The sequence below is a fragment of the Thalia democratica genome, chromosome 2 (genome assembly GCF_965202585.1).
Source record: "Thalia democratica chromosome 2, ktThaDemo2.hap1.1, whole genome shotgun sequence".
Lineage (NCBI taxonomy): Eukaryota > Metazoa > Chordata > Thaliacea > Salpida > Salpidae > Thalia > Thalia democratica.
In genome coordinates, this window is record NC_139166.1 from 39,314,223 (window position 1) to 39,339,802 (window position 25,580).

At 25.3% G+C, this 25,580-nt stretch overlaps 1 protein-coding gene across 2 annotated transcripts; it reads left to right on the plus strand.

Moving 5' to 3' along the window:
- Positions 1–682: 682 nt before the first annotated feature.
- Positions 683–25,567, plus strand: LOC145829518 (uncharacterized). 2 transcript variants are annotated; one of them, XM_082937341.1, is made up of 7 exons: positions 683–869; positions 4,415–4,546; positions 14,591–14,908; positions 18,520–18,687; positions 19,594–19,771; positions 19,836–19,961; positions 24,921–25,567. In XM_082937341.1, the coding sequence occupies exons 1-6, from the start codon at positions 806–808 to the stop codon at positions 19,939–19,941; spliced, it is 966 nt and encodes a 321-aa protein (XP_082793467.1). In that variant the 5' UTR covers positions 683–805; the 3' UTR covers positions 19,942–19,961; positions 24,921–25,567. The 2 variants fall into 2 exon arrangements, with proteins under 2 accessions (XP_082793467.1, XP_082793468.1); XM_082937342.1 differs by lacking the exon at positions 24,921–25,567 and adding an exon at positions 24,440–24,492.
- Positions 25,568–25,580: the final 13 nt, after the last annotated feature.

Sequence of the window (25,580 nt, forward strand, 5' to 3'; positions counted from 1 at the left end):
TAGGGAGTCGGCAGCTGTTTAAAAAATCTTCAATGAGTTCTTCAAAAATTGCAAAAAGGAAGTCGAAAGACTTATTTTGTTTAATAACAAGCAGCACTTTTAAGAGTACTTTACACTAACAGGAAGAATAAATTTAGACTTGACATTTTTAGCTTTTTTAAATACTACTTTATTGTATTTTTTCATTACACAATTTTATTTAAGTAGCGAATAAAAATTTAACTTTTTAGCTTAGTAGTTAACATTTTGAGTGATCTATTGTTTTGATATTTTTTTCAAAACGAAATTGATTTAAAATTAACTTGATATATTGTTGATATAACTTGCAAAAAAAAAACAACAAAAATTATGATTTATATTTAAAGATGTAGTCTGTTTTAGTGTTTTGTTTCTTTCCATCAATGAATAGTTTAATTAAAAAGTAATTTTTTAAAATATATTAACGTACCTACATATCTTAGTTCATGAAAGAAAATGCATTAATTAATGAAACGAATATCAAGAAACTTCTACAATATCTTTTGAAAATTTCAGTGTTTATTTAAAATAAAAAGTATTTTAAAAATAAACTTTAATTCTTATAATTTTTATAAACGAGAGATAGAAGAAAGAGAAAGAAAAAAACGCAAACTAATTCATCAACTAGCAAGATCATATGTTCTTATGAAAGCTCTATCAGCGCACAAGGTAACTAAATAACTAAAACTGAATCAACAATTTGTTTACTTAGTTGGCAGCAAAACTTTTAAAAACCGAAAACAAAGAATTAATTTTTAAGTGGTCGACCTTCAGCAGTAACACAAAAATGTCTTCTCTGTTTCGAAAGCTTGCTTTTTTCAATAAACTTTTGTTGCTACTACATCTTATATGTAAGTTTTACGCATGTTTTACTTTGAAGATAATGTTATTAACAAAAGTTGTTTGTAGTAAAAGTAATAATCTTAAATAATGGTTGTTGTAAGTATTTGGTTAACTTACCGTTGTTGATTAATTATTTTTTCTGAAGTTTTTAATTAAGCTTTGATGCTGCTTTTATGTAGTGAAGTTTTATATTTAAAGCTAAGAAAAAGTTAAGTATGTATACAAAAAGTTAAAGTTAAATTTCAAAGTTACTAATAAAATTTCAAATGTTTTATCACATATTAAGTGTCAATAACACAAAGTTATTTTTGGAAAAGAAAAAAATTAGGCAGTTTTATTAATATACTCAAAGCAGAACTCAAAGCAGAACTTGATAAGCATTATATTTTTTTATGAATAAAATTTCAAGCAATGTAGTTGTTGTTTGTTTATTAAGGTATAATATACTTCTTAAAAATAGCAGAAGACATCGTTTGAGACTTTTATCCTGTTTTATATTTCGATTAGATTTTTTTTTGAAACTCAGAAAATCAAAAAGGTGTTAGTGCTAAAAAACACTTATTTCATATTTCTTGTTGTTATTTTTTCAAATTAGTAGTTTCAAAAGTAAATTTTGAACCGAGTATATGAAATATCTTAAGTTTAAAATAATTTATGAAGATTTGGAATTATAGAAAAATTTTTAAATTAATACAAAAGTTTTATAATTTTATTGTCTTTGTAAGAAATACTTATAGCTTTAAAGATAAAGACTAATTCAACAAGCAATAATACTAAATTTATAGTAAGGTAAATTGTTTAGCTTTAAGATTTTGAAAACTGCTAAGAAAAAAAGTAGTTATATGTATTCTTGTATTTATGATACAAATAAACCAAAATTAAGACAATATTGGTTTATACAATGTCGAAACTAGTTGTAGCTTTAGTTTCTGTTAACTTTGTTTTGACGTCTTGTGATGTTTCTCATGTAACTCAGTAAATAATTGCTCACGCGTAACGGTATTTAAAGGCTTTTATGAAATTTTTTTTTTTATTGTAAATTATGTTTTTTTATTTAATTTAATAAGTGCTTCTTAACAAATACTTAAAATAAAATGTAAAACATCGCATTCAACAAAAACCTACTCGTTACCAGAAAAACGATAATTTATTTATTAAAACAATATTTTTTTGTTGCTATGTCTATAAGTAAACTTTTAGGAACAAAAATTATCATCTATGTGGACTATAACGAATTAATTGTTGTAGACTATAAGGTAATTCCTTTTTTGCTTATAAATATTTTATATAAAAAGTGGTTTCTTTTATATTTTTTTACTTAAGTCTAAGCTTTAACTAGCTTCAACTTACTTAACGTATACTTGAAATAATTAAATTTTTCCTAAACTACTTGATTGTAAAAAAAAATTGTTAACTGTTTGTTTATTTTATTAAGTTAAGGTTTTTTTACTACTTAAGTAGTATTACTACTTTGATACTAAATTAATGAGTTACGTTAAGATAAAAAAAACACCTCAGTGTTTTAGTTTATCATAATATGTTAATTGCTCTAATCGTCCTAGCAAGTTTATAATATTTTTTTTGTCATTTTGCCGTGATCTTGTTGTAAATAAAAATATATAAATAACTAAAGTTACAAACTTTTAGTTAAGCTAATTAATTTTTTAAAGTATTTTAGTGTTTTGTCTCTAATTACATTTACTAGTAGAATAAAATATTTCACGTGCAAAAGAATTACAAACACAAAACTAGGTAGCAATTAAAATTAATTAGAAGCAGTTTTATGACCAAGCTGCACTTAGCAACTAACGCAAAAAATATTTTTAAGAAGCATTCTCAAATATGTTTGTAGAAATCATGAAAAAAAAATAGAATAAGACTTTTAGAAAGTAATAGAAAAATAAGTATAAACAAAACAGTATTATCGTTTTACAGATAAAATTTTAAATAAATAAAGAAAATTTTGAAGAAATTCATGTTCCAGTTGTACTTTATAAAATATCCTAATATGTTAAAATAAAGTTATTACTGTTCAAGCTTAATTTTAGTCTATTAATTTTTTATACAAAAAAAAAAACGCACGCCAACAATATACTTTGTTTTAAGATTAAACTTTAAGTAAAATTCATATTATACAATTTTATCTTATCTAACTTGCTTTGAATTAATTTTATACTGTTGCGTATTTGTAGTTCTTTTGCTTTTTTTTCTGCTAATTATAACTTTCTATTTATTATCGAAACATCGTAAGTTCTCGAAACAAAAATGACAACCTAAACCGAAAGTTTTTATAGGTTAAAAAAAGCAGTTGATAAAATTAAAAAAAAGAATCTTCTTTTAGACCAGGGGTCAGCAAATACAATATGCAAAGCACAATCTGCGGCCTACAATGTTCTTTTCAGCTAAAAAAAAACTTTTATAAACAAAAAACAATTTTGTGGTAAAACCTCACAACTAATCAATTATTTTGATAAGTACTAACTATTAGTGATTTATCATTGCTTGTTTTATCACATTTTTGATGAAAAATAATTTATTCTACTGATTACTCCAATTTTTTTGAATGACTACGGTCCTCGGAAGACATTTTCTATACAGTGCTGCCCACGAGCAATTGTTTGTAGAACAATTGGCTCGCGACTTATATAAAACTGCCGACCATTGATTTAGATACTTGAATACTTTTACTTATTTTTATTCAAACAAATTTATAAAAAATGTTGTAGTTTTCATATTTGTTTTTTAAAGATGCTAGAATACATCCATTTAATCTACTCTAAAAAAAATCTTACTACGAGTCTTTAAACTTTAATAATTTTTAGTTATAATTAAAGACAACTTATGTTTTCTTTTCTTTGAGATAATAGATAAACTTTCTTTTAAACTTTTTTTTTTCAAAATTTATTTTAACACAGGTATAAATATAAAATAAACAATAACATTTATAAATATGTACCCATGTTGTCAAAAACTTTAAACTTTAAATAACATAACTTTCCTAACTATTTATCGTAAATTTTTATCGAAAAGTACAATAGATCATATCATAGTATAAAAGTTTACGTAGAAGTTTGTATCACTGTAGATGTAGATGTTTGTCAAAGTTTTAAGTTTTATTTTATCATACATTCAATCGGAAGACTAAAATTTAATTATTTTTTTTTTATAATTAAGATCTTTTTAAGTAAAGATTTGTTTTTAAGCAAAAATTTGTTTTTACTTATTTATTTATTTAAGCACTGTTTTCCACAATATAAAGTCTATTTAAACTTTCTTTTGGACATTTAAGTTTTATTAATTAAACTTTAAATGATGTTGTTTAAATTTTTCATATAATTTTAAATATAACAAATTTTTTAATGTTTAATAAGTAGTAAAACAAAGTTTTAGCTAGTTTTTTATTAAAAAAATAATATGCATTTACATACAATAACTTATTGTTTTTAATCATTGATCTTGAAGTAGCTTAAATACATAAAGAATGTTTTTTTTTATAATTCTAAAATATCAATTAAGTTCTTAAAAATTATCAGACATTGATTTTAAACTAAAGGTGGGATTTATTCTCCGATTTCAGCAGCACCAAAATTAATACGACACATTAGAAGTGTACGACATCAAAGAAGTACAAATTCTAATAATGACGAAACCAAACAGACGTTTGTTTTTAGAAAAAAATCACAAGGTTAATTTGTTTTATGATGAACTTGAAGATCTTTTTATTTTTATAAAACCTCTTTCAGCACAAATATTTTATAGTTAGAAATTGCAATGAATACAGAAATATAATAGTAAGCATTTTTAAATATGTTTTAAAAATTTAACTTATACTCCAAGTTTCAGCTTTAAATAAATTTTGAACATGAGGTTTTAAGTTATAAAATTCTTAGCTTTTTATTTCTTAATTAAATTTACCATATCTTCCATTTATTTGTTTAAGCACTTTATTCAGATTTATCAAACAACTGAAGATCTCCTATATTTTACTAAAGTAGTTAAACATTGTATTGTTTTAAATAATCTGCAAAAATAAATCTGATCTTATTTACTGCAAACAAAGAGTTATTATTTATTTGCAATGTATAAACTCTTCCTAAATAAAAAAGTTATGAAATATTTGCAAATAATAAAGTATAATAAACTATTTATAGTTAAGTTGTGGTGTTTTTATTTTGAACAAAGCTTTTGGTATTAAAAATTGACAACTATTATGTTATAAGGTAAGCAAAAATATCTTTTATAGCTAAAATATAGATCTTTTAAACTGAATGTAAGTTATTATTCAAAACTGTAGACTAACTTGAAATGTCTTAAAAAGTTTGACTTTTTATCAAACAACCTGATGCTATATTTAGTTTTGATTTCTGTTTAAGATATAGTATCAGCTCCTAACTGTAACGATCACTCCGCTTTCAACGTTTTCAAATTTCAAAAGTTTTTACAATATTCCAGATCTGGCAGGATTCTAAATTTAATAGAATATCGAATATTGCACTGTTTTTCTTGTTTGGTTGGCGTGATGTCTCTCTTATTTAGTATTTTCTCTTATCGACTGAGCAAATTTATTTTTTTCAAGTAAAATCCACGTCAATACTTTAAACATTTACCTTTAATGTTAAAATAGTCAGATATCGTTTTATTAGTGTATACTGTTTCAATTTCTAATTTTTTTATTAAAAAAGATGAGTCAGTCGTTTTTGAAATCTTAATTACCAATTAACAACGTAAGTCTTCAGTTTAAGACTTTCTTTTAGTATTTTTTATCTTTTCATTTTATTTCGAGTTTAAATTAATTGATTTTATGAACTTACATAAAGTTTGTATTTGTATAATATTTTTGTAAAATATCTGATTTCTTTTTGGATGTTGATTTTACAATAGTAAGTTTGTTATTTTTGATAGTTTTCTTTGAAACAAAAAGTTTTAAAATGCGTTAAATGGTGTATTCCAAAAAATCAGCCAAACTGAGCTTTTAAGATTTTCGATAGACACTAGTGTATTGCAGAGTTGTCATAGTTTGAGTTTTTGTTAATTTCGAAATTGTTAATGCTTATACTCATTATTGTTTTATTTTAACGCATTTAATTTCGAAAAATTGAATTCAAATAGTTACAAAATGTATTACAGCTAGATTTAAGGAAGCGTTATTTATAATTGATCTGCTAAACAAACTATTTGACTCCAAAGTTTGGCAACAACTTAGGAAAAAAGGCATTTGTGGTATGTTGTATTATCAGACTGGTTTCTTGTCGTATTTTTTATACACTTGTAGTCGGTTTGAATTTTGTTTTGCTGTTTTAAGATTTATCTAAATTAAACTATAAGTAAGGGTGTAGCTGAATAATTTCATAGTAGAAGTTGCTTAAATCATTGTTGTATACCACGAGAGTGAGTATATCGTCTATATACTTTGCGTAGGGTATAGAGGCTGATTTTAATTAAGAATTTTCCTTAGATATTACAAACCGGTAAACTAGTATTGGGGATAATCGTCTTCTTATTGCAACACCGTTTATTTGCTTGTGGATTTTTTAGTAAAGAATTGAGTGCAGACATTTAGAAATTTTCATAAAATATGTACTGTTAATAATTTTGCTCCCTTTAATAATTATATTGGTACTTTTGTGTCGAGAACTGTTTTCAATAGGTCTTTGATTCTTTTTTAATTTGGACTTAAATACATAAGCTTTAGATGTCTAATTTAGCAAAATTGTTTCATTTGAATATATTATGCCTAGCATGGGTATTTTGATAGAGACACGCTAAATTTTTTGTGCTAACACCCTTATTAAACAAGTGCAAAGTGAAAGATGTTACTAAACGATTTACATCGTATGTACAAAAGTAGATAAAATATTCAATACGCAATTACCTATTTTAGCTCAAAAAACTCACTCATACTGCTAATAATATTCTTAAACACGGGAACTGCTTAGTTCCAACACGCGCACAATTACCACCCGAACAATTCCAACCCGAACCTATTCCCACCCAAATCAATTCCCACTCGAATCAATTCCCACCCGAATCAATTTTCACCTAATCAATTTTGCACGTCACTTTTACATAGCATCACTTTTGCACGGAGAGTTGTTTTTGTATAGTGTCAGTTTTGCATAGGTGTCACTTTTCCAAGAATTATCACTTTTTTATGCCTGCACTTTGCACAAAGCGTTTTGTTTGCATGGCATCAAACTTTTACTGGTGCGATGTTTTGCGCCAGTTGTCACTCTCGCACAACTGAATTTTTCTAAAAATTTGATAAAACTAAGTGGACGAAATTTATCTAAAAGCATTTATAGAAAAAATTAAACTAAAATTGTACTTAATGTAAATTTTGCCTGTTTAAAAATTAATTACAGTAACCTCTCGCATCTTTACGCACTCGTGACGTTTCGCATTTTAGAATTCTTAAAGATTCGAAAAATAAAAATTGTAATTTTTCTTTATATTTCACAAATTATGTTTATTGTATATTTTTAATTTTAAATATGTTTTTAAACGCTAACTCACTTCTCTATATCTTTAGACTTTGTAAACTTTGTTCCTTGACTAATTAATAAACATTTAGTTATACCTCAGTATATCACATATTTTGTTAACAATAAGAGGTTAAATTAAAATTCTGAAAGAAATATGACTGTGTTAAACTATAAAAGTATAATAAAATAATGAAAGTTTGAAACACAAATTAGTTATACAGCACTCTTGCCCTATATATGATTAAACATTATTTTATAATTTTAAACAAATGCTTAATTATAAATTGAATTTGCTAAGTAGAATATAATATAAATGTTAAGTATCATATAAGTCACATTTAAATTAAGATATAGATAAAATCTACTTATTATTAAAATTAGTAAAATTTTTCTACTCGAATTATTATTTTATATAAACTTAAATCCTTTTTTTTTAATATATGTATAATTTTATTTTTTGTTTTTATATTATAAATTATTAAACAAGTTGTTAAAAGTAGGAAAGTCCTTAGTCTGCTTTTAACTAGAAGCAATGTTAAAAACAGCCATTATAATAAGTATACTTGGTACCTCTCGTATCTTTACGATCTCATATATCTTTACGCACTTTTTCTGTGGACACAATGTGCGTAAATAAGCGAGAGGTTACTGTACTTATTAATGTAAAACTAAACTTGAGTATAAACTAAAATAAGTTTAACATAAAATTTAAATAAATATAAATTTCTTAATTTACACAAAGGTAACTGAAAACTATTTTGTTTTAATTACAGAAAAAGCATATATTAAGATTTATTATCATAAATATACGGACGATTCAGGAACAAACAACTTAATTTAAGTTTTGTTTTTTCGGACTAACGTTTCTACTTTTACTTTGATATTCATTGCTTTTATTTTACCAGGTCAGAACTTCCAAACTTAATTATACGCTTTTAATGCAACAAATTTTTCAAAAGAGAGTCTGGTAACATTATAAGTTTTCAAGACAAGTTAACTGCTGAAAATAAAAGGAATACAATTTTTTTATTTCACTTGAAATTTAAACTACAACATTTATAACATATTTGAAATTGAGTCTTAATTTTAATTTCTAAGAACACTTCTTGCTAAAGTAGTTATAAAAAAGAATGAAAATAAATTCAAATAGTTTAAGCCTATCATTTTAAATGTCTTTTTTATATGTTTAAGTATGAACTATTTAAAAAACTTTTTTGTTAAACAGCGACTTTTTTGTTAAACTAAAAGGCACACTAGAACAAGAATCAGTACATACATTCTACAACAAATAACTTCTAAGTTGTACAGTAGATTGAGCTTATAAGACATAAAGTTGTTATAATTAAAATGTATAATAGCATTTACCCTGAATCTTGGTAAAAATTATAATAAAAAAGTTATTTACTGCTTTAACTGCACTTACACGCGATACAGGGAAAACAGTTATAAACTAAAATACGTTAAACTATTTGTAAGACTAGGCTTTACTTTTATGTTAAAATACTGACATGCACTAATAGTTTTAGATTAAGTCTGAAAAAGTTGTAAAGTGCATTAACATACAAGTTTAAGCAAATTTTTAAGCTGTAAAGAAAAGTCAAACATAAAAAAAGAGTACTTAAACGACTATACTTTTAAACTAGCTGAACATAAGTAAAACTATCAAACTGTTGTTTTACTTTAAAAAAAAAAATAATTAGAAAGTTTTTTAAAGACTCTTCAAGTTTGTAAATTAAACTTAAAAGAATACAATTTTACATCATTGTCAAAAATCCTGGTTCGTGCGTGTTTTTGTGTGTCTATGTATTTTTAACTTTAAACCAAATCAAAGTCATCTTTAAATCGACTTCTATTAAAAAAATTAAACAAGCAAAACTTTTATGACTTTAAAAAAAATATTTTTGTTGAAAATAAGTTTCAATTAGTTATAAACATTTTTTCTAAGTTTAGTTTTAGGATAAGTTTGTTTTGACTTTAATATTCTTTATAATAAATAAGTTAAAGCTTTTGTGTAATAGAAATTAAAATATCGTTTTAGATTTATTTTATTTTTTTAAGGATATGAATTTTATATTCATTTTAGTTTAGTTTATTTCAAATATAGATTTGTATTGATAAAGTTTAAAACTGTGCAAAAATGTCATCTGTGCAAAGTGACATCATACAAAAGTGGATATTCGTTCAAAAGTGACGCTTTGTTCAAAAATGAAACCCGTATAAAATGCAAAAAAAAAAATCATTGCAAAATTGACGAACAACTTGGGTGGGAATTAATCAAGTGCGAAAAGCTTCGGGTGGGAATTAATCGAGTGAGAAGTGATCGAATGGGATTTGATTTAGGTGGGATTTGATTAGTTTGGAATTGACTCGGGTGGGAATTGATCCAGTAGGGATTTAGTCGGGGTGGGACTTGATTCGGTTGGGAATTGATCGGGTTGGAATCGTGCGGGTGGTAAATGTTAATATACCCTTAAATTTAGACTTAAACACAATATTTTGTTTAGAAGCATAGATAAAATAAATATATATGTGTTAACAAATACAAACAAAAGAAAAACTAGTTTTAATATATACAAAAAAAAAGGAAAATTTTTACAACAAATAGAATAAACCTAACTTCTAATTTAACCCTAATTCATTACACATTAGATTTCCTTGACCGTATAAAACAGGGGCGTCGTAAGTTAAAAACTTATTGTCATACTATAAAACTGTTAAAAACTTAATTTTAAACTAATTGTTTGTTTACAAACGTTTGTTGTAGTTTTAGTTTTTTTGTATTAAAAAATGAGTTTTATAAAATTTAAAACTAAAGGGTTTTTTTAAAACTAAAATACCACGTGTCTCCAATGATATAAAACAATAAATATCATAATGTGTCATTGAAGCGCAAAATAAATTTCAATCTAAACATAGTACGTATAAATCTTTTTTATCTCCCAATAAAAGCTCCTCAAATTTAGTATTTAAATTACAAAAAACAGTTGTCAACTTAGTTGTTTTTACTATACATTAAAACTAAATTAATGGGAACGTGTTGTTTCAACTAGTTTTCTAAATCTAGTTTCAAAGTAAGGCATAAGACATTCAAATTGCTAGTTTATATATTTAAAGTTAGTACAGTAGACTACCGCTTAAGTACGCACTTTTTTTGGTACGCACCCCGCCTTAAGTGCGCACTTATCCAAAAAGACAAAAAAAAATTCTAAATTTAAAAAAGGAAGTTATATTAGAACTTCTAAGAAATTCCAGTTTTTTTGCCTAAATTTTCAATCATCCAGTTTTTCCAGATTATTTTATGTTTCCAGGTAGAATGGCCAACCTGCTGAGTTAGCCTGAGACTTTCACATCTTTTAAACTAGGGTGAGTAATCCTGAATAGGCCTGAGATTGTGACAGTCCTGTTACTAAATATTAATAAACTAAATACTTATGTAGTGGTAGCAGAAAAGTGAAAAGAGTAATGATATTTGAGCTGTAATGCTATAAAATAAATAAATCTAAATGAAAAAGTTAAAAAACCTACAAATACAACATAGTTTAATCATAATTTAATTTAAATGTACACACATTGATTTTTTGAAAATGTTTGGTAAACACAATGTAGTTTGGTACTTTCCTTCTAACAAAACAAAATATGTGGCTAGTTGTAAGAAAAAAGCAAACAACTAAATTTCATATTATACAGTAGACTACCGCTTAAGTACGCACATTTTTTGGTACGCAACCCGCCTTAAGTACGCACTTATCTAGAAAGACAAAATCGAGAACCCATTCTCATTTCAGCATTGAAAATCCTAAGAAGTTCCCTTATATTATCACGGGAGACATATGTTGGCTTTGGTGGTGCAACTTTACCTTTATCCTTCGACTTGTTCCATAAAATCATTTTCTGACACTTTCCATCCATTTTTCTAAATTTTTCCAAATTTTTCTTAAATTTCTAAATTTTTTTTTATTCAATAACTTTCAGAATATCTGTAAAAGAAAGGCTTATTTTAATGTGACGTAATATAAAACTAGTTAACCACAAAATTAGTTACAATTTTATAAAGTCAAAATAAACCTATATAAAGAAACAACAACAACAACAACAACAAAAAACTAAAAGTAAAAAAATAATGAGCATCTTATCATTGTGCACTTATACTATAAATGTTTCTACTGATATAAACTTTCTTACAAAAACAGTCCTGAAACGTTTTCTTTTCAAAAAAAAAACCAAACACTTTTTAGCTAATGGAAAACTATAATTAATGTATTACTTTCTAAATTAAATGTTTAATAAAAATCTCAGCTATAAAAAACAAAATTAAATTTATTCTAAACCGAAACAATTTAGCAAATAACAGAAAAATGGTTTTAAGTAATAAATAAAACTAAACTTAGTTTGACTAGCAATCTATTTAGATTAAAAAAACAATCTTGGCTCTATTTTATCATGTAAAAAGTGTGAGCTGCTTGGATTTCTTTCTGTGCGAGCCCTGCTCAGATAAGGCTACTTTGTTTAGCCAACGTTGATATTTTTCATGGGTGCTTTTTAGTTTGTGATAGAGCTCAAGAGCTATACCAAGTGCTGCTTCACTAGAGAGCTGACACTCTGTTTCCAAAGCTTCAGTGTATAGCTTGGTGTACCCACGAAATTGACATTGACTAGATCGTGCAGCCATCTCATCATTTTATTCATCATGAATGTGAATAGCACCTCTTTCTAGTTCATCGATTGCCTGTTGATTTTCAATCGCAATTGCTTCAGCATATTTTGGGCTGTTTTTTGTTGTCAATTTGCACGAACTGCTCAATTAGTTGATGATTGATTTCAACTTTCATTTCGTTGAACAGGTGTACAAGGTCTTCAACATCTACCTCCTTTGCAGGACTTGAGTCACCTTCTTAATCGACAAATTGAATTTTTAGACCAGCAATCCGAAAGCAATTTTGGATCGCTTTTTCTGTCACATTATTCCAACCTTCTGTGATGTAGCAAGCAACATCAAGTAAGTTTGCTGGTTGGCCATGGGCAACATCAGCTGCTCCTCTTCTTAGCTGCTTGGATTAGTCTAAAACCTTATTTTTAAAAGCTTCAATCAAGGTATAAAATGTCAGCACATCGTTTAGATAAAGATACTTATATCTTTTCTTTAGCGCTTCAATGATTACTAAATCGCAAGGCTGTTTCCAGCTAGTCACATTGGGAAGAAACAGACTTACTGTGACATTTTGACGTTTGAATTTCTCAAAATGGCCAGGAGCATTATCCATAAGGATGATCACTGGAAGTGAGGTGCGTTTCCTTGGCTAGTTGTAAGAAAGAAAACAAACAACAAAATTTCATATTGTACTATGTCGTCAAAAAGTACGCACTACCCGTGCTAAGTACGCACTTTTTGGTCAAGTTCAATTTGGGTACTTAAGCCGTAGTCTACTGTATATTCAAGCTCCACTAAAATACCTATTGAAAACTGTTTTTGTCATAAAATCAATTAACTCATTGACTATTTTTTGACTTTTAATAAAATAATCTACAAAAATTTTTACATTTTGACACTCATAGTGTATTTTGTTATGTTAAAAAAGTCTACAATCAAATAAACAAAGTTGCAATGGGGTTTATTGTTTCTAATTCTAGCTGGTTTGTCTATAGCACGGTTTCCCAAAGTGGGTCATATGGTCCTCTTGAAGGCCATTTCAGGTATTTAGGTATTTAGGAGGCCGTTAGCTGCAAAGGAGCCAAAGGGGGCATGATTATTAAAGGGGCCATAAGGCCATAATTATAACCTTACACTAGATGTTCTGGAGTTGACGATGAAAAGCAAAAAAAGTCTTAGGGTAGTTTTTGAGACACATTATTAGAGGAGGCCATTGCTTTTGTAGCTTCTTCAAAGGGCCATATTAAAAGAATTTTTGAAAACCCTGGTCTAAAGCATTTAGCACTTAATAAAATTTTTGAACTAACAATAACCACCAAAATTAAACCTCTATTATACGCAATGTATGTTGACGATATACTCGCTCTTTTGAAATATAACTACAATTAAAGCAATTCCTACCATAAATTAAATAGTTTACTTAACTTGAAGTTTACTCTAGAACGATCTTTGGATAGCAAACTACTATTTCTGAACAAATAAGTTAAATAGCTATAAATAGTGTATATGGAAATTCAAAAGAAATCAGTTTAACAGCACAATACACTAATATCTGTTCAAAAGCTTGGACGCTCGGTTTGATTGACTTTTTTTGAATACAGCATTAAATGCATAATTTATGTATGCTCAAAATTTTTTGTTCTTAATTAAAAACTATCAAAAATAACAAACTTACTACTTTAAAATCGATATTTAAAACAAACGTACATAAAAAAAACGAAGACATTTTTTGAAGTTTATGAATTTGACTATTTAACACTTAAAACTAAATCAAAAACTTAAAGTAAAGTCTAAATAAATACTAAAAAGAATTATGAAATTAAAAACATTGTTTTGCTTTACGACATATAACGTGAGAAATTAGTTACTAAGAATTCAAAAACAATTCACATCTGATTTTAGATATACCAAGTAAACCAGCATACACTAGTAAAAAAGTATCTGACTTTTTCAACATTAAAAGCAAATGTTCGAAATTTTTTACGCAAATATCATTTATAAATTTAAAAACTCATTTGCTTTGTTGCTCAAAGCAACTTATATATACAGAAGATAAATCACGTCAAAAAATCCGAAAAAGTTGCGTAGAATATTTTATCATTGATTAAAATTCAAGTTCTGTCAGATATCAAGTATCGTAAGCAGTTATGGAGTTTTTAAAAACATTGAAAACAGAGTTTTTAAAATTTGCAGTAGAAAATAATTAAAATCAAAACTGAAAACAGAAATTAAAACTAAAAACTTAAATTTAATGAATGAAAAAGCAACAATAGAAAAAGCTCTTAGTTAACTTTAAATAAAAGATTAAGTTATTAAAAAAAAAATTGCATACTTTATAATGACTTAAGTACATTTAAAGTTTTCTTTAGCTAAAACCGTTATTTTAATTTGATTTAAACTTTTAAAGATGGTTTCTGATTTATCATCAAGAATTTAGGATTTAACTGAAAACATAAAAACGTGGTCATACGGAGTTAATATATATACAGATATATATTATTTTCTGCAGATGTTGCATGAAAAATCTTTTTATAAACTTTTAAGAAACCTTTTTATTAAAACTACTTTGCTCAATTATACATAAAACCTTTTTTTACAGGTGTTATTCAATATCCTAATAAGTCAAAAGCTTCATATGGTAACCAAGACTTAGTTATATGGAAGATTTATTCTAGGCGAAATGAGAAGATAATAGTTAGATTTGATTACCTTGATCTAGAAAGAAATGTTAACTCAGCTGAAAGTTGCAACTTTGACTATGTAAAGCTATCAAATTTAAAAGGAAATAAAGAAAAAACTTTATGTCGTTCTCACCAAATTGAGGATATGTTTTTTGAGTCAAACCGAAACTACATGGAAATTGTATTTAAAAGTGACGATTCAATTCCAGGAACTGGTTTTTCTTTAATATTTTATTGTAAGTTATTTGTAAAAACATTTTTGTATTAAAGATTTTATATTACACTATTAACTTTTTAAGTAAGTTAAAAAAAAAGATAAATGTCATGTTAGTTTGAAACTGATAATAACTAATAAAGATTTCTGTAATATTAATTTGATTTGTACGAAAGTGTATTAAAATCACAAAAATCAGAAAATGATACAAATACAAATTGAAAATAAGATATTTTTATAATGAAATTAAATTTTTCAAATAAAGATTTTAAACGTTGTAAAGAATTATTCTAAAAATTATTTATTTAAAAGGTAAAGCTTAAATTATATTTTTTATAAGAATAAAAAAACAATGAAAACAACAGTAAACTCTTGCTTGTAGTAAATCCTTTAAATGAAATTACTCATATTTATTTAAATTGGGGTTTTCTGTGGGGGCAGTTTTGTCTTTTGAGCGTTTTTAGTAAGTCGCCGAGGGGCAATAAGTAGTAAAGCGGCAAAAGGAGAGCAGTTACGTAATTTTAAACACTCATAGAATTTTAAGATTTACCTTGCTATTTTACTAAGTTTAACTTGTTAGTAAATGTTATACCGGTGGTACGATTTAAGCCAAGGTTTTCCAAAGTAGGTGATATCAGGGGAAAATAACTAGTAGGAGAGAACACTAATTATACAATAAGATATACAAGACTAACAGTTTCAGTAAATTAAATATATTTCGAGCAATTCTCATCAGTATAGTACAAAGCTAACAAGTAAAAAGATTTTAGAAACTTATTTAGTAACCAAGTAATCAAATAATCATAAAGTAATCAAGAGATTAATAAACGACAAAAGCAATTAGTAACAGTTAAAATAATTTAAGCTTACTTACCTTTTAATTGATCTACAGTAAAACTAAACAAAATAAAATGAAAACAAGCCTTATAAAGTATTACGAAAATAAAGAAACAGTATAGTCAAAATATTTTTGCTTACATATATATGCATTTAAAACCTTGACCGGTATACCATCTTTCTTATCTGAAAAGCAAAAATTTTCTATACTCTTTGGCACAATATAACATGCTTTACAACAGCAGCTGTTCAGATAAGAAAGATGATATACCGGTCAATGCTTTAAATGCATCTAAACGTTTACCTTTTGCAGAACATTTGGTTAAAAATTCAACTTGTGCAAATAGTTATAATCTAAATAGATTTAAAATTATCAAAACTTGTAGTAATGTATTCGATTTAATTAAATTAGAAGCCATTTGTATTTTGTTAAGGAAACCTGTTTTATGTAAGCAAAAATGTTTTTACTATACTTTTTTTTATATTCGTAATACTTTACAAGGCTTGTTTTAATTTTATTTTGTTTAGTTTTACTGTAGATCAATTATAACGTAAGTAAACTTAAATGATATTTTACTGTTACTTATTGCTTTTGTCGTTTATTAATCTCATGATTACTTTATGATTATTTGATTACTTGGTTACTAAATAAGTTTCTAAAATCTTTTTACTTGTTAGCTTTGTACTCTACTGATGAGAATTGCTCGAAATATATTTAGTTTTACTGAAATTGTTAGTCTTGTAGATCTTATTGTATAATTACTGGTCACTTATGTTCAAAAACTAAATATGTATTTAATTGATAAAAGGAGGCGATATATTTTGAGTTTCTGCCATAGGAGGCAACTATGAAAACGATTTTAGAAAACCCTGGTTTAAACGTTATTTACTTTTCATTGGAATTATTATAGTGTTATGATCGTATATTATATTTTAAAAACATGTAATCTTTTTATTTTTTATTTTAACAAAATTTTAAGTAGCTTATTAGTTTTATTGAGTTTTTCCAAAAATAAATTACATAGATTTACGAAAAAGTTTAAACTTTTAATTACATATCGCATTATAAAAACTACTTTTTATGGTTTGTTCAACAAACAGTTATACTAGTTTAAATTGTTTAAAACAGAAAATTATCATACTGGGTTTTTATAGATCATAAAAAATAAGAACTTTTACTTTATTTAGTTTTTTAAACATGATTGTATTAAAACAACATCATTAATCTATATTTATTAAGTATAAAGTTACAGTTTTTTTTTTGTTTTACTATACTACTATATTTAAAACTTAACTTAACTTAGATTGGTGTTTTTGTATAAACAACAAAATTTTCACTTAACTTAAGTTTTATTACAAAACAGTTATATGGCTCTTAATTAAAATAATTTTATTAACAGAGTACTTTAAACTAAACTTTTTTTCATTTTGATTACAATTAGTATTTTAAATTAATAATTATAACTTTTAAAATAGTTTTAACATACTTTTTTAAGTATCAACTAATAATAAAAAAGGTTTGAAGAAAGTTTTTTGAACTTAATTATAAACTGTAATTGTTTCATTAAACAAAATCAACACAAAAACTTTCGTTGTTTAAAATGATTGGCTAATCCACGTCTTCAGAAGTAAAATTATTTTGTTATGAATTGTTATAAAATTAAAGATTAGTGTTTAGACAATTAAGTTTTTGGGAACAAGTTTGTAGTAGGGACGTAGTTCAAACGAATCTGCAACGCTTCAAATTTCTTTAAACATTTCTTTCGACTCATTCGATGTTAAGTAGTTAAAGCAGGGTTTCCCAAAGTGGGCCATGACAGATACTCAGGGGGCCACGAGCAGCAAAGGGGTAAGAGGGGGGGCATGAGGCCATAACTTGAAACTTACACTAGATATTCTTGATTTGTAGATGAAGAGTAGAAAAAAAAAGAAAAAAAAAGGTCTTATGTGTATTTTATGGTAGTTTAGAAACTTACACTAGATATTCTTGAGTTGCAGACGAAGAGCAAAAAAAAGGTCTTCGGTGCTTTTTATCGTAGTTTATGAGTAATCTTGTTGAGTTTGGGAAACCCTGAATTAAAGTTATACAAATTAGCAGCAATTTTTTTTTTATTTTCTATAAAAATATTCTTTTAAACTAAAAAAGTTAGTTAAAAGTACTTAAAACAAATTGATGGCGTTGAATAATTGTTAAAGCTACATCTCTGCTTTGTAGTAATATCTAATTCATTTAGTGATCAAAAAAAGGCAAATTTTGTCTTTTGTTTTGTTATTTTACTTTTGCTAAATATTAATCCTTTACTGCTTTGTTTTAAGAGATTTCATCCTTACGTAACTATATTTATGTTACCAAAACTACACGTTTTGTTTTAAGAATAAACAAATAAATTTAGCTTACTAGATATAATATATGAAGATCATTAAAAATACTGTGGTAAAATTGTTATATATATAATTATAGTTTATTGAACGATAAAAAAAGACACTCAAAATATTTGGTCCAAGGACCTGGTGCACGAAGGACCTTTCGGTAATCGAGTCGCACACAACGGATACTTTTTAATTATTTGTCCAGGACAGTTATAATATAAATTGTAATTTATAAACAAAAAGTAAACTGCATATCTTGAATTAAAATTAACTTAAAATATAAAAGTTTTTCTTAAAAAAGTTTATTTTTATTCTAATGAAATAATTTGTAAACAATTTTAGTTTGAGTCAAGCGATTGTAATAAACAAACGAACTAAGCAAATTATTATAGTATTATAATATATACTAGTCATAATGTCTTGCAGTGATAAATCGAGAGACCAATTTACCCGCATACTATGAAGAAAATCAACAAACAGAAAGAAAAATCAAGCCAATTTTTCTAACTAAATCAATAACAACAAAATCTTCACCTACAATGAATAACACAAAATCATATACTATAACAAAATATATGCCTACAACGCTAAAAAGTAAGCTAGTATAGAAAGTTTCATATAAAATTGTAATTTAAAAAACTGTAGTTAAGTAACTTTTAATTATGTAATTATAATAGTCAACTACTAAATAAACCGGGACGGGTCTAAATTAAACGAATACAAAATTCCACGAGGGGATAAAATTGCACGAAGACAAATTTGCACCAAGAGTCAATTTTGCACAAGTAACAATTTTGCACGACAGTAAAAAAAAAAAGAGTATATAAAAAAAAACAGGAAAAAAACTAAATGAGAAATTTATAGAAAAATAATACAAAAAGAAAAAAAAAGAAAGTTACTGACCCAGGGTAAGTGTTAGGAGTAACAGTAATAGTAAAAATAAAATTAAAAAAATCTCTAATGAAAATTATTACAAAAAAGAAATGAAAAATGAATAAAAAAAAATGATAACTAAAAAGAAAAAAAAACTACCGATCGAGGGTAAGGGTTAGAGGTAACAGTGATAGTGAAAAAAAATAGAATAAAAAATTTAGCCCGTGCAAAAATGTCTTCGTGCAAAAGTGACCCTTCGTGCAAAAGTATATTCGTGCAATTTTTCCCCTCGCGCAATTTTGTACGCTCGTGTAAGTTTGACAGCTACCAAAATAAACCAAGTGTATGCAGATATCTATTCAATGAAAAACAGTAACAATATTATAATAGTTTAAGTTCTCAAGTTATCCTTAGATATGTTTATTACTGAGAATTTTGTCTTTATCTTAATACTATATATAAAAACTATTATATTGTTAATACAATATGTTATAAAAGTATAACAGTTTTTATATATAGTATTCAATTAAGAAAAAAAGGAAAAACAATTATAATGAAGCTTGTAATTTTTTAGACAACAGATTAGGAAATTTTATTTTTCTAACATGCCTATTTGTTTTTTTTAAGATATCACAACGTCAAGACCAATACTTACCCAAACTACAGAAATCATACCCAAAACAAAGCAAATAAAAGACATAACAACCAAAAGGAAAAAAGACTATGAAGTAAAAAACAGAGTTCCATTTATTTCCTCTGGTGAAACACTCCACATTTATGTTAAAAATAAAAGTCAACAAAACAGGTATAAACTAATATTATCTTTTAGTAAAAAAAAAACAAAAACTTAAAAAAAACATGATTGACAGAAAGGGAATGCAAACTTGGCTACTACTAATAATTATCATCATAGGAAGTGCAATAATTTTTTTGTTATCCACTTCGTTATACTTACTCATAGCCGGTGGAAAATGATGAAAAACATAAAAGCATAGGTAAGTGAAGATTATATAAACAAAAATTATAAGACTTAAGGTATTTCAAAAATTATTTAAAGTTATCGTTTTCTACAAATTTTGATTTAAAATAACGTTTAGAACTAAAACTCGTTGTTGCTTGGTTATACAGAGATTTCTATAAATATCTTATAGCTATTAAAGTTTTAATAATAACAAATTTAACAGTATTCTTTATTACTCTAACACATGTTTCTGTGTGTTAACGGGTTAACACACAGAAACATGTGTTAGTGTAATAAAGAAAGAATACTATTTAATGTGTTACTATCATATATTCCAGTGAACTTGTTACGCTTGGATCTTTGTTAAAAAACACTTAAATTTATATTTTTGAATAGTTATTAGAGTTTTATTTAATTATCATATTAAGGAAACTACGTTTTATGAAAATTACAAAGTACACATTTATACACAAAAACACTTTAAAGTTTTTTCTTTAATGTATATCTTTTTCGAGACTTGCAAATCACGCTTGTTTTTTTTTATAAACGTTTTCCTGACCCAAAAAAAGTTACAAAATGTTGATTTTTCGCTTTGTCATAACCAATGGCTATAGTAAAAGCATACTGCATATAAAATTTAAAAATGATAAAGATTATTAACTAAATGTTGATTACAATAAAACAAAACTTTTATTTTAAAGGTAGTTTTTCAAATGCTAATATACACTCATCAAATATTTTATTAGCTGTGCAAACCTAGAGGAGTGTTCAAATTAGAAAGTTTTGTATGTTAACAACATACTCTCAATTTTTGATACTTAGAAGTCATGGTGTACAGCTTTTAAAAATCAATTAAAACTTTAAAGCTCACGTTAAAGTTTAATTTTCTATTTTGACTCAATACTATAAAAACAATAAAAAATTTAATAGTTTTGATTTCTAGGAACATTTTCAAAGTAGTTAATCTAAGCGAACGACTAAAGAAAAAAGTTTAAATATTTTTTTTATTTACAACAGAAAAAAAAGTATTTCTAAAAAAATAAATATTTAATAAAAATATTATCAACATTACATAAAAAGGGTTACTATTTCAAATATATTCATTGAAATTTCAAAATACATATGTTACCGATTAAAAAAAATAACTTAAGTTTTTATTAAAGTAAAAGTTAACTCAGGGTGACTATACTTAAAATGTAGATCAAATTTTTGTTTATTAAAATAAAAAACAGAAAAGTTTGAGTATAAAAGTTTTAATTATTCAGTTCCTACAATTTTTAACATAAGTTAAAAGTAAAAAAAAAAAAAAGGATAAAAAAAGCTTTAATAGTTTAGTATGCATTTAAATAAAGCAAAATTTACAAATAATAATTAAAATTGAAAATGTTTTTGTTAATTTTATAAGTTTGAAATAAAATGGTAAAAACTTACAAAATTAAGTTGTATTGTTCCATAGAATTATTTGAAAACAAAAAATACTAGAATAGCAATACGTTAATAGTATTTCACGCTTAACAATGTTAGCCTTTAAATTGAATTTTTCAAGTTGACGCGAATTATCCCGCAAAAATAGATCTGCTGAAGTAAAATAGCTTGCCAGAAAAGTGATTGAAAACATATAAGACCTAACTCAAATGTATGCTGTAATACCAAAACCAATAGAGACAACGCAATTTGATAGTATAATAATTTATTTTTCGCTTATTTAAGTTCAAGTTGAACAAAGTTTAATTTTATACAAGGAATAAAACAATTTAATATATTTTTGTTTACACTTTTTCCGATCAAAAAGAAAAAGTTCTTGTTATTTGTTTATTTATTTGGAGTTTTTTAATTATTGAAAGAAAAAAAAAAACTTGTTTTTAAAAAATAAAACTTATCGAAATTTTATTTTATTACTACAAAAATAAATATTTTTGTTTAGCACAAGTTCTTTTTTATTTAGAAAACTAAACACTATCTAAGTTTTTTGACTATTATGTACTTTAGAATAATGTTTTTAGATATAATGTTTTTAAAGTTTATAAAAATTTTTAGCATAAGACTTGTTTTTGGTAAGCATTTTTAGTAAACTTGCAAAAAGTTAAACTTTTAATGGACATGGTATAAAACGTTTAGTGTACTCTTTTATTATTAGTCTGCCGTGATCGATATTTTAAATTGTATAAGTAGAGTATGCACTAGACTTAAGGTTTTTTTAGAAATATTAAGTTAAACTTAAATCATAATTTTTATCAACATAAGTAAGAATTTTTGTTTTGAATAAAAAAATGTCTTTAAATTAAAGTTTATTATGTTCACTCATATAACCTTAATATAGCTTCATGTGATATAATTAAAAAGATTATGGCATTTTTAAACAAAAGCAAACAAGTTTAATTTATTATTTTAGCACTTGAAATTAAAGTTTTACGATACTTTATAATAAATTTACATACATAGTCTCTTTTTAATCTTATAAATATTATCAACCTATGCTTTAAGCACACTTTATTAGAAAAAATAAAAGCATACTTACTAGCATTACACCAGCTTTTTAGGCTTTTTTTAATCATTTTTGTGTTCAAGTACAACATCAAATAATTTTTAAAGTGACATTTAATTAATTCAAAGTGCTCAACTACATCAATCAGAAGCAGCATTTTTGCAAGTACTTACATTTAGCCTGTTTAGTTTTTGTTACAAGTGCGGTTTCATAGTTTTATCGTGTAATATAATCTGACGTAGTACTTTTAAGTGATTTTAGTTTAATATTTAGTAAAACAAAATAACATGACTTTTTCATAAATTATTAACTCGTAAAAATAGTTTTGTTGTTTATTTTTATTTCGCAAAGAAAGTCAGTTGTTACATGTTTATTATACAAACAACATTGAAATTACTATAATGCTGTGATTGATCAAACAAAAACGAATATTTTGAGTATTGTATTTTACAATAATTATTTTTCATAAGTCAGTTAATCATGTAATTCTTAAAAATTAAACCACTAACTTCATTTTATCTATACAATAAACACTAGACTAAGACGCACGAACTTTTACACCAGTTTTATCGACAATGTCCTAGACGTTGAGTTGTGAGCGAATTAGTTGCGTCAGTTTTTTTCAATGTTCCCTCAAGCGGACGCTACAGTATTAGGATCTTAAACTTTCTTGTTAGACTGAAACAGCTGTTTCTCACGTTTATGCCTGAATGTTATTCCGGGTACACGAAAATTAAATTCCCAACATTTCAAATTCTAATAATTCTGATTTAGTTTGCGTTTTGTTGAAAAACAGTAATCAAAGATCTTTACTTTTACAGGGAGAATGAATATACTGTTTATAAAAAAATTAAATATTTCTTATTTATAGTGAACTATCTTTTTTTAATTTACGTTTATTTAAATTATTTATTGACACTATACTCTTATTATTTAGATGTACATGAATTTTGTTATCTAAAATATTATTTTAAAAATTTTGTTGGTAGAAGTTTCAAAACTTACTAAAATATGGCGTTTTCAGGAAAAACAAGTTTTCTTTAACTTTCTTTTCCTAATCTCATAATCTTGTAAATTAAAACTTTAGGTACACTTTTTTTGAATTTTAAGTTATTTTTTTGAAATGTAACTCCGTAAATTTTTAAATAATATTTTGAATTGTTGGAATTTTAATAGTCATAAATTGAATTTTCATGTACTTTTAGTGTCCTGATGAGGACAAAACCGATTTTACATTGTCTTGGAAACTGGTGTTGATAATGGCTTAAAAAGTTCGTTGTTAAGGTTTGTTGAATAACGGCAAAAACAACTCATACTTAATGAAAAAATTGAAAACATTTATGCTGCTTATCGAATATTCAAAAATAATGTACGATAAAAGCACTCAAAAATTTTGGTTTAGGATCCTTGTGTAGTAAAAAAACCTTTCAGTTATCGTTTTATACACCACTATAGATACAGTGGTCCAGGACTATAAGTATTAGAGTATGATAGTGAAATAAAAACTACTTTTAAAACTGAAATTCTCCAAAAAGACATATCAATTATAAAAAAGTTACCAAAGTCGAATTTTGAAACAACTTCATAAAACTTACTACATTTTTAGCCTCCTTGTAAATTATAAAAGACCCCTACATGTTTTAATGATTTTTATCTTGTTTATCTATGTTCTGTAAATATTTTAAAATAGGATAATAAGCAGACTGTAGTACACATAAGGGGCGTGTCTAGACTTTTTTTAGTGAAGTAGCACACTGTTTTTTCAATAATAGAGTATTTTCTGTAGTAGCTTTTAATAAAAAACTTAAGAAAATGAAACTAAGTTTTACTATTGTGTTATAGTACTTTTATAGTAATATAGTTATATATAATATTATATAAATGACTATATGACTATATGATATATATAATATAGTTATTTATAGTTATAGTAATGTAAATAAAAGTGTTTAAACTATTTAACTAAAAACTAAAATTTTATTGTTATTAAACTATCTAATAATTTATACTGGAAAAAACGTTAAAAGGTATCCGTGCAGTGATGTGCGACTCGATAAACGAAAAGTTCTTCGTGCACCAGGTCATAGGATCTAATATTTTGATCGTCTTTTTTTCGTTCAACAAACTATGTTAATAATATTTTTTTTTCTTTAAATGATTTACACATTATGATAACTAATTCAAACTGTAAAAAGTTAGCATATGAAACAATAAATAATAAATAAAACTAGAACAAAATTTTATAAAATAAATGTTAATTATAATGCTATATTATTGTACTTTTATTTTTTTTCTTTAAGCTTTGAATTTTAACTTGCATTATTTTCATATTTTTTTTATTTAATAGTGATTTAGTTCTAAACAATTTTATAATTTAAAGATATTATAAAAATTGAAATTTCAATTTTTAAAATTATGGTTCTTGCATTAAACTTACATAATAGAAATCAATGGTAAGAAACATAAAGCATTTTAGTTTTAAATCACTTTACAAAATAAACTTAACAGGTTTTAAGAAAGCAGAAGAAAGAAAAATGAGAGGATGTAAAAAAGAGGCTGTCTAATTTAAGAAAATGTGCGACAACTGTAATTTGTTGTTAGTAGTTTTCTTTTAGAAAAACAGTCGAACTATAAAATTATATGAATGTCCACTTTTAAAGAAAATGATCTTTTTTTCCTGCTCAAAAGCTTAGTTCTGTAATATAACTGCCAAAAGAAATAAAGATTTGTTTCCTTTTTTATCTTCAAATTTAAATTATTATAAGTTTATTGAACATTATAAAGTAATCGATTCTCAAAATTTTTGGTCAAACGACCTGGTGTATAACAAGATATTTCGGTCATTAAGCTACACACCATTGACTTTAATTTTAATATCATGTATGAGTCTTGTTTTTAAAATTATTTTAACTTATCTTAAATTACTTAAAGAACATAATATTTTAATTTTAACATTAAAACTAAATTTTATGTAGCCATTAAACATTTAGTAGTCTTATGATTAAACTGATCAGTAAAGTAACTTGAAAAAATGTCACTTTAAAATTCTGATCGAAGTTAAGTTTTTTCTTCTAAAATTTAAATGACAACTTTTTAAATAACTTATCTGCAATTATTTTAAACAATCATACTAGTTATAATAAATTACTTATGTAATAAACTATACCA